The sequence below is a fragment of the Amphiura filiformis genome, chromosome 12 (assembly GCF_039555335.1).
Source record: "Amphiura filiformis chromosome 12, Afil_fr2py, whole genome shotgun sequence".
NCBI lineage: Eukaryota > Metazoa > Echinodermata > Ophiuroidea > Amphilepidida > Amphiuridae > Amphiura > Amphiura filiformis.
This window is the reverse complement of record NC_092639.1, coordinates 558,606-569,668: the sequence shown is the minus strand read 5'-3', so window position 1 is coordinate 569,668 and position 11,063 is coordinate 558,606. Positions and strand designations below refer to the sequence as shown.

Here is an 11,063-nt window from a genome sequence, read left to right as displayed (position 1 = left end):
ACTTTATATGGTAAGGTTAAAATACAATAACGTTTGACAGGTACAAAATGTAAGGCTGAATGTCGTATATTTTCTCTTATGCCACTTGCTGCAACACGTGTACAGATCCAAGAAAAAAAAGGAAAAAAAGGAAATCGACCTACTGACCCACTCCTTTCTACCCCATGTCTGTGCAAACAAATACTTTTTTGGCCTCATGCAGACGCTAGTGTCGTACTTCGATACGCACAGGTACGTCACTTTCATATTTGAGAGCCCCACCCCACCCATCCCCCCTCCAGCCATCCAACCTCCATAGCTTCCACTGACTTTCATTGCTGCAAGTCCCTATTGTGACACGTATGACTGGATCAACCTTTGACATGCTCTCCCACAGTCATTACATGCCATGTCCCAAAGACTGATGTAAGTCCCTAGTGTGGCACATGTGACTGGATGGATCAACCTTTGACCTGCTCACTCCGTACACACTCATCACATTCCAGGTCCCTTGGACTGCTGTTAAGTCCCTATAATGGCACGTATAACTTGATCAACCTTTGATCTGCTAAACCCGCCCACTCCAACACACTTATTAAAATCATGTCTCTAGGACTGCTGCAAGTCCCTAGTGTTAGCACGTATGTCTGGATTAACTTTTGACTTGCTTACCCGCAGACTCTTACACAGTAATTACATTCCATGTCCCTCGGACTGCTGCAAGACCATAGTGTGGCACATGTGACTGGGTCAACCTTTGATCTGCTCACCCCGTACACTCAAACACACTCATCACATTCCAGGTCCCTTGGACTGCTGCAAGCCCCTAGTATGGCATATATGACTGGATCAACCTTTAGCCTGCTCACCTCATACACCCCAACACACTCCTTATATATTATATTCCAGGCCCTTTGGACTGCTGCAAGTCTCTAATGTTGCACGTATGACTGGATGAGCCTTTGACCTGCTCACCCCGTGCACTCTTACATACCCCTTACATCCCAGCTCCCCGGACTGCTGCAAGTCCATAATGAAGCACGTATGACTGAAGAAACCGTTGGTAGCTCTTGGTGACAGGGCTGTCTCGGATGCCGCTCCTAAAAATGGAATTTGCTACAAGAGTATTTGAATAACAATTAAAATAAAAGTTGCATAAATGTAAAATACATTTAAAATTTGAAAGATAATATATAAAACATGTAAAATACAAATAAAATGGCTGATATACAAATACGATATGCTTAGGATAACCATCTAAGCCAGGCCTTCTCAACTAGTTTATTTGAAGTGCCAACTGGAATATTTTAGTGATCATGAAGTGCCAACATGTCAAGAGAAGACTGCCCGAGGTAGCGCTTGCGCAAAGCGGGTAATGTGCAGTGGTGTTTTATCGGGTTCCATGGGGCAGCGCCCCCTGAAGCTTCTGGATTTTAAGGGTTGGGTATTTTCACCACTTTTTGTTCATGATTTTTGTGAAAAAATTATTAAAATTACCGTTCGCCACTTCGCGCGCCACTTCGATTGACTCCAAGCGCCACAAGTGGCGACGCGCCGTCAGTTGAGAAGTCCTGATCTAAGCCTTTTTTAAAAAGGCTTGTTTCCTTGGGAAATTAGAAGCAACTACATTTACAGAAACAGCAATAATTACATCTACTTATTTTATTTTATTTTGAATGATTTTGAACCCATTTTTAAAAACTTATTTAGACCCATTTGTACTCACTTTGATACATTGGAATACCAATACATCCTTATAATACATTACGCCACTCCTGTAACACCCTCTGACGTGCATCATACATTGAATAGTAATTAGTACAGATCTCGGCATACCTTATTGTACAAGCTAGCCTAAATTTAATCATGAGATGTTTTGTACTTTATTCTTCAGGGTGTATTTTAGGATTGATGTCTCATCAGCAACCACCAGTGATCCATCAGGTGCAATAGATAAATCACTGGGATTATACAATCCTCTGGCTATGCTTTGTAGGAATGTACCTGTGGGACTGTATCTGTGAATATGACCTGTGTTATCTACAGTTGCAGATTTTGCAACTCTCAACATTGCAACATGAATGTAATCCTTCTCATCACACACTATCCCAAGTGGTACTACATGTCCACCTGTCATATCTTCATCTATCTTGGGTGTGAAGCTAAACACCTCATTACCTGAGTCATCTATTGCTACTACCTTACTGTACTCTGAACCTGGTGGAAGGCAATGAATCAGTATTTGGTTCTTGCTATTAACAACTGTACTTGGACGATAGCCAATTGAGCATTTGATCTTATTGAGTACCCTACCATCTGGACATCTATGGATTGTGATATAACCCCTTTCTCTATCACTCACCAATAACCTCCCTTCGTTATCTATGGCAAGACACTTCCACTTGGAAGATGTGTTGGTATCTTCATCAGGTGTGAAGCAGTGGAGGTATTGACCTTCTGCAGAAAATACATGGATAAATCTACAGAACTCACTCACAACAAAGACATATCCTGTTGGTGATACACATATGTTATAAACACGGCCGATGTGTTTGGAAGAGTCTGTTTCAGTTGACATCAGCTCCATTTTGCATTTCCCATCACCATCAAGAAGATAGAGTTGATTCAAGTATGACATGACCATGTCTCCATTTGGACAGCAGGCAATATGATCACACCCAAGTTGTTTTCCTTCATGTTCAGGATGGATTTCTCTCTCCAATGACCAGTAGCCATGTAATGCTACAAAAAGTAAAAGGTTATGATTGGTTGTTAACCTCTGATCAATTCATTCAAATTCTCATCGTTTTAAAAAGAAAAACCAGAAAGTGTCATAATCTTGTTTTAATTTTGTGAGTTTCTCATTCAGTAAAGCGGCGTTTTTACCCATACTTGTGAGGTTATTGCCAGAGAGTTATTGATTATGTATTACTTTAACGTTATTAATTTAGAATCACTGGCATCAATTTCTTCTTTTATCATGATTAATTGTGTTCAAATTAATTTAAATTATACATGTAGGAACAAGATACTCTACATACCCGTTACAATAAATGTCATTGTAGGTCGCTGTTTAGGGTCACTATTCCAGCATTGCTGCATGATGTCTGACAGATCTTTGGGGCAGTCTTCAGGTATGGATGGCTTGTTTCCACTGCCCACTTCAAAGACCACCCTGTGCCATTCCAAGTGCTCAAACGGTGGTTTCCTTGTGCAGATTTCTAGTAGCACCATACCATAGGCCCATACATCAGCTGGTTTGGAGAAGATAGCTCTTCCATGTTTATTCCCCACATGAATTTCTGGTGCCATGTAGCGATAGGTTCCTTTCTGGCTAGATGTTGTCTGAGACTCTTCTATCTCACGCGCAAGACCAAAATCACACAACTTCAGTAGGTTGTCTTGAAAGAGAAGGCAGTTTTGAGGCTTAATGTCCCTGTGCAGGAAGTTCTGTCCATGGAGATATCTGATAGCAAGTGCTGACTCGTTTGCCCACTTTTTCTGTAACTCATATGGAAGAGGCTTTGACGGATCGTTTAGGTAATCATGTAGTGAACCATTAGGTGCATATTCCATTAGAATAAGATTGGAACCACCAGTTTCACAAATTCCTAGGAAGTTAACGATATTCGGATGGCTGAGTTGGCTCATGATTTCCACCTCTTTCTTTCCCAACCCATAGACTACTGTTTTGCCTGCAGCTTCCTTGTATCCTTTGTAGGGATTCTTAAATGAGACTCGTCTGACAGACCCAAATCCACCTTCTCCGATGATTTCTTGGAGGTCGATATTGGCCGCATCCAATTTACCAATTGAAGCACCCATTTTGATGTATCTGTGCGATGAATAATTAAAAAAAAACAGCAATTAAAATGTGCTCAATATTTACTTTATAAGAACCTGCTTGCAAATTAGGACATATAGAAGACAAATTAAACACAAAGTCGTTCATTTTAGGTGATTATTTTTTGCTGAAATTTACCAGAGATTAAAAAGTATGTCTCAGAAATTAAAGTTTCTGAGGATCTCATTTATTAGGTTGTCTTAACTTTTTTGAAAATATTCTGACTGTGTCGAAAAAATAGGAGCTAAGGAAGGTTTCTTAGTACCGTTGGAATTGGCATAACATGTACTTTCCCTATATGTCTGTATTAACAAACATACCAACGTATTCCTCTAGTTTACCTGTTTACTAGGCTTTACCGTTCTTGGGTTATTTTGAAAACGTCAAAGGTTAATTTCGTGCCTCTGTGGGGTTCACAGATATTAAAAAGAGGTGTTAAAAATGTTCGTATTGATATAACAATTCAATAAAGACATGATTGCACAACATAGGATGTTTCGTTACCTACGTAATGCATCAGAATATGTCAATTAGGTCCACCGCTATTGGTACCACTTTTTTCCTGGTATGGCATGATTTACCTTTTGCTGGCACCTGCGCAACATGCCACCCCTGGCTCCTCGGATAGAAGACACCCTCCCCCACAACTGTAACACAAATTTTTCCACTCCCCGGAATTCCTTTACCGGGACACAGCGTCATCATCCCTATATCTTCGTGTCAAAAATTGTCGTGATAGTACGGCGAATCCTCTCGTTTTTCAATAGCTACGCATGGCGATTTTGTTCGAGATAGGCCGAGCGACTCAGGCTAAGCATAGTACGACTATCATATGAGATACCACCAAGTTCTATTCTACACGTTATTACAATTTGCGCTTGCTCTAGTATCCCATATGGTGTTGCTATTACAAGGAAATTCGATTTGTTTTCAGGTAAAACCCAGGTTTTGTTTTTAATACACTAACTTGAAATTAAATACACTAATTAGCGGCCATTGCTGTTTGCTCTGGATACATTTTACTGCATTTTTGGCGTAACGATTTTTAAATCGTAAGTTAAAATTGTGATATATTTCATTTTGAGAATTACAATTATATAAAGGAACACATTTAGCCCATTCACCTAAAATCCAGGTGCTTGTATTATAATATTCGATCACACGTGTATATCACAATGCATATGTAAACTTTCTTTATCTATGTCAATAATAGAATATTGATTTCACCAACGGAGTATGGAGCTGTATGAAAAAATATTTATAATATAGGGTATTGACACTGTGCGGGAAACTAATGAACGAAACTTTCATAAATTGCGCTATTTTTTTTTTATATTTAAATTTGCTATTTCAATGATAAAATTCAAAGGGAGATGTACCGGAGACACCGAGCCAGTGGGAAAAAATTCCAAATTGTTCCGCTGACCTAACATTGCTGGGACTAATGCGCGCGAAGCGCGAAAAAATTGCAATTTCAATGCTAAATACTGTTGTGACATGATGCTTACATCAACGTCAAGGCCGCAGTCTTGGCTTTCAAATGCAGTTTGTTCTGTTCAATGTGCTTGTTTTAATTTCAAGATATGTTCAGTTAACAGCAAAAGGGTAAAATCACAATTGTGCCACTTTTACTATAGGAAAGAGGACTGTACATGTAAATCAATGATAGCATCAAGTTTATCAAGAGTTCCTTCGTGAAATCAAAAGAATGCATCGAGCATGATGCAGTCATGGTCCATGGCAAAGGCGATTCGACCTTTGTGGCATTAAACCCAGTTAACAGGAAATTAATCCAGTAAATCGATTCAGTAAAGCAAATAAGCTCATGCATTCGATCACTAACGGCAACAAGCTTCGGTCGATTACCCCAGCTGCAGCGTGTGTAAACTCTAATTTGCATAGAGGCTGTACGTGAAATTATTGATTGGCTCCAAACAAAGGATTTGAACCGGTGCACGTAATCATGGCGCAGTGCAGTCCATTCAATCAAATGTTGTCATCAACCTATTTGATCGCAGTGCATTGTTATGTGTGTGAGACGAACTGTCGCGGTTGATTGCAATCAAACAAACAATGTCTTATGTATTACTTTGTTCCGTGATGAAAATCGTGATGTTTTATTCAATCACTCTTGAAAATGTGTATTTCCTTTGTAGGCCTATTACTTTGTTTTGTGATGAAAATCGTGATGTTTTATTTCATCACGCTCTAAACAATAATTATAGTTACATGCATTTCAAGAAAAAATCTTATTAAAACGGTAGGCCCTATGTTGTTTAGAAAAAATGTAGAAAGTGATGATGATGATGATGTCGATGATGATGATGATGATGATGATGATGATGATGATGTCTCCAAAAGTATCCCGGTTTGTTTTTCTTGCCCTAAATCGTGCGTATCTATTAATAAGGCACTTCAATAATCAATAATCAGTCACGTGACGGCCTCCACTAACTAGCTACTAACTTGGGTTTATGGGCGCTGATATTTCATGTTCACTGTCACTTATTTATCAGAAAAGTGCGACCATTTGTCAATCACCTACAGTACCCAATTTCGGCATACTATATCAGAAACTCATCATGATGATTGCCAGAGAATAGTTAAAATGTAGCTTGTACCGTTTTTTGTGGCATCCTTCAGAAGTGAGCGGTCCGATACCAATATTTTCGGTCAAATCTCCATTCAATTAACACGGGAGTTGGCTAGCTATGCCTTGCCCTCACTCATATTTTACAAAAGTGCGACTATTTCTGAACATCTAACCTAGCTGTAATTTTAGGTCATGTTAGAGAAATATATTTGCTAGAAGTTTGGAGAATACCTAACATATTGACTGGTTATTTTTCACACAGTGATGTTAACTAGCCAAGTGCCCATTCTTCCAACGTAGATCATTTGTAGGGGTCACGCGTCAATGGTGAGAGCACTGTGTATTGTGTATAGGAAAACGGACAGTAACTGCAGTATGGTACACAACAATACAAACTTGTTTTTACTGTTTTATCATGATACAGGTATAATGAATCTCTTTTTCCACTTAAAACAGATAAAACAGGTAAATACTTCACGGAGCCCCCTGTCATTGGGGAGGGCGAGTTAGCGCAGCGGTAATTCCCTCGCTTTGCACCACTGAGGTCCCGTGTTCAATCCCCGGCGCGGCCCAAGGACTCATGTGCACTTGGTTTATCCCGATTCCATGCTCGCTCTCACAGGTTTTCTCCAGGATCTCCGGTGTCCTCCTGTATCGCAAAAATCGGTGATTAGTCGTTTGGTTATCAAAAAACTTCCTTCACCCAATGGAATTTGGGGAGCTGCACAGATAATTGGTGGATGTTGCAATCTAAATGCGGATAGGTGTGCGCCGTTCGGCAGCAACCTAGTTGATGCGATCTGATTGTGTTGATTCACCATTGCAGCGAAATTACAGCGCTTTGAGACCTCTAAGATCTGGCGAAAGGCGCTTTATAAATGCAAAATTTATTTATTATTATTTATTATCGTCTACAGACTTTGTTTCGTGGTCGAATTGTCGGCATAGGTCACGATAGAGAGTACCCACCTCGTTCTCCTGATTTGACTCCTTTGGATTTTTATTTGTGGGTTTTTGAAATACAATTATATACTGAGCAATTGTTACATAATCATTTCTAATCTTACAAATGAATGTTCTTTTATTAACTGTACTGTACAGGTATTTGGATATAACATTCTATTCAATTTTCTAAAAAGTGGCACAAAAGGGTTTTCATACATTTGTGTTTGGTGAAGCAGATCTTTGGATTGCCGAAACCAAAATGAATGAAACAAACGGTATTTGAAACCTAGGACTGCTCCCTTTTTTTTCTAATTGCCAAAGAGGGCGCTTTCCACTTGCACATTTTTTTAGACAGGCTGTACAGGGATAAAGTATATGTTATGCTAATTTCAACGGTACCAAGAAACCTTTGGTCCTAATTTTGATAAAAAAGACTAGTTTGCGTCTGACGTATTATGTCAATCAAGCTCGGGTTTGTTTACTAGTGTCGTGATGATTGAGTTTCTGATCTGAACGGAAATGGAAATGGAAAAGTTAGTTTTACCTTGTAAAAGTACCGTAAGTTTTCGCCATTTTCTGCGGTTCCTTTGCTCCGATCGGCACTTGATAAATCAAACTTCTTTTTACGCGCTACTAATCAATTAACATGATTAAGGGTCATAGGGAGTTTGATTGCCGGCGACGTCATACGCAAATTAGTCCCCCAGAAATCATGGACTGTCGGTCCGTGTGTACCGAAAGTCCAGGGGAATAACTATACTAATAAAATTGGCTAAAATCTCAATATAATAATACTGGTAGTCTGTCTGTGAGCCGTCTATCTGTCAGCCTTATTCTCGGAACTGTCAAGTCGTATTGCCCTCACACTTGGTGGGTAGGTGCGACTTGGTCCGAGCCAGCAAGTTTGAGTTTGGTAGTGGATTACTACCGTATTAACACCATTGACCAAGTAATTAACGTATACGCTTGGTGGGTGGATATAATGCCCCTGTCACACATCGCCGGGTCGGCCCTACGTACATAAAACGGATGGTATTGATAGTAAATCTGTTGTTGTTCGTCAATGTTCGTTTTATGTTCTTTTTATGTCCTGCTATCATCCGCCAAACGCGTTTCGTGTTAGGTAATGTTCGTTCGTCGGCAAGATTTGTGCATGTACAAATCTTGAAACGGAGTGTGCCGAATACACATTACATGCAGTTGCCCGATGTGTGTTCGTATTGTCCTGTATATTTCCTGCGGTTGTTTCTTATTCTTTCGTTTATATGCTGCAGGTCTTCGCTGGTGCTGGCGACAGATGCATTACTGGCGAACATAAGACGGATTCGCCGGTCCTTTGACCCGGGTCATTTGCCTGACGTCAATGCCTGTCAGTATGCGCACGCATCATTACAATTTCCATTGTTTTTGCCTGGCAGTATATGCGCGCATCATATTTTGTTCAGGGCTCGTGTTTTTTGCATGGGGTTCACTCAAGCATAAAGATCCTTTGTTGATAAAAATTGAGGTCAACTCATCTATAGAATCCACAAATTGGGTACATGATTATACATATTTGTAGGGCCTATGTGTCGTGCACTGTTGTGTGCAAAGTATGCGGTATGCAGACCTTGGCCAGCCACAGTGATCTGTGTCATATATTGAAAAATGATTTGGAGAAAAATGAACTGTTGATGATAGTGTAGTGTAGTTATTCAATCACCATAATTATTTTGTTTTAAATTTTATTCACATGCAAGTACTTACCTCCAATGGATACGTTCAACCAGATTTAAAAGTTGTGTTACTTCCTCGTCATATAAAACTTAACTAAATCTGCCCGAGTGCTTGTTCATATATAGAAAGCAGTGTTGCTAGCTGTAACTCACACTTTGAGACAAAATAATATTGTAGTCTTCTTAAGTCGACAAAATATCCCTCAAATCCAAAACCTATGGTGTGCGTATTTTGGTTCCAATATGTGAAATAGTCTTCAATTGACCTTCAGCGGAATGGAATTACAAGACTTCAATGTTGTATCTCTTTACCATTGTTTACTAGGTGGCAAAGATATGACCTTGGTAACTCAAATCTACCCCAATTGTGTGGATACGGTTTATGTATGGCAACCCTGACATCAAATTTAGTAATTCAGGTTTACAGAAACGCATCCCAAAGTGGCAACGTGACAGGTTATTTGTTAGTTTTGGTTGGCTTTGGTATTCATTATGAAAAGGTGCATTTGACATTGAGGCTAATAACAAATCTCTGTTTGTCACGGATCAAATCATTTTAATATTACTTGCTCAATCAGCTGTGACACAAGGAATTGGGGATTTCCCCTCTAGTTTATTTTCACATTTTTTCTGAACTGCAAAAGTTAATTATATGAAATGGTATGCATTGAAAAGGACATTATTATTTCTGGGTGGTCGGGTGGAGTAGGGTCATCGGGGTTGGGATGGAGGGGAATCACAAACTCATCATTGAAGCCATAATGTACGATTTCCATCAAATTTTAATTTTGTAACTCTCTACTCAAAATAAGTAAATAAAGATTTAATCCAAAAACCTCGACTCAATATACCCCACTTTTGCACCTATTTTATCCCATAGAATAAGACTGCGGCATATTGGTGGGATAGTATCGCGAAAGCAGTGTTTGTTCGAGAATAGCCTTGTTTACTGTCTTTGAACATTCATTTTACGCTGTATGGTTGTAAAATGTTGTTATGTAAGAGGGGTTGATTTTATAATCGAAGTAGATGTAACTAATTGGCCAAGCGCAAAACAATACACACATGAATATTACTTTTACACTAGTCAGTTACCATCCTGGCAGCCTAGTATTCAATGAACTGGAAATTGAACTTGCTCTGCCTTTATAGAAAATTATTAAGAGAACAATCCAAAACGTCATTTCCTTGTGTATTGTATTTATCAATGAATGTCAGAGCTAACCTTACTTAGTTAATGTGTCGTGTTTTGATGTGATTGGTCACATGCAATCACGTGTTTTACTTCCTTATAATACGTCAGAGGTGATCTCTTTGTGTTTTAAAACAGTTCATGGTTTTTCTGAAAAGAAAATTTCCCAACTTGCCTCATTTGGTTATATATATACATATAATAGATATTAATTTTTCATATAGGCAGGTGTATAGTTTGCTCTGCGTCATTGTCAAAAAGGAACTATTGAGTGAAACGTTGAGTTTGATGTAAAAGAACTACATAGCCAAACAAGGAAGAAGTGATTGGACGCATAAGTTTCAAATAGGAACAAACTGTTTAGTGTTTATAATCAAGTGATTATTCTCCATTTCAACATTTAATTTGCTAACGTTAAGTGAACATCATGTTTTCTCTGATCCATCTGTTTGCATTCCTTGCTGTTATTGTGGAGTCAACCTGTACATACACATACCCAAAGGGATTACTATGCAAGGTGTACAACAAAACAATCTTAGATTGCAGCAACAGGAAACTTACAAGTATCCCACCGCTGAAGGACCACAATGTCAAGACCTTAGATTCGAGTTATAATCAACTTGGAACTGTCAATGGGACGAGTTTCACTCATCTTACTTCACTTCTGAAATTAAATTTGAGTCACAACTCTGTGAACAACATCAGTTTTGACACAAACTTGCCTTTGCGAGTATTGGATTTAAGTTACAACAAGATTCACTACATTTCCAATGATACATTCACAGGACTGAACAA

General features: G+C 39.0%; 1 protein-coding gene across 1 annotated transcript; it reads right to left on the bottom strand.

The window, feature by feature from the left end:
• Positions 1-278: 278 nt before the first annotated feature.
• LOC140165616 (uncharacterized) lies at positions 279-9,176 on the bottom strand. The gene is made up of 3 exons (XM_072188901.1): positions 9,108-9,176; positions 3,021-3,814; positions 279-2,721 (listed from the first exon to the last, which is right to left on the bottom strand). Exons 2-3 carry the CDS (start codon positions 3,802-3,804, stop codon positions 1,844-1,846), a joined length of 1,662 nt encoding a protein of 553 aa, XP_072045002.1. The 5' UTR covers positions 3,805-3,814; positions 9,108-9,176; the 3' UTR covers positions 279-1,843.
• Positions 9,177-11,063: the final 1,887 nt, after the last annotated feature.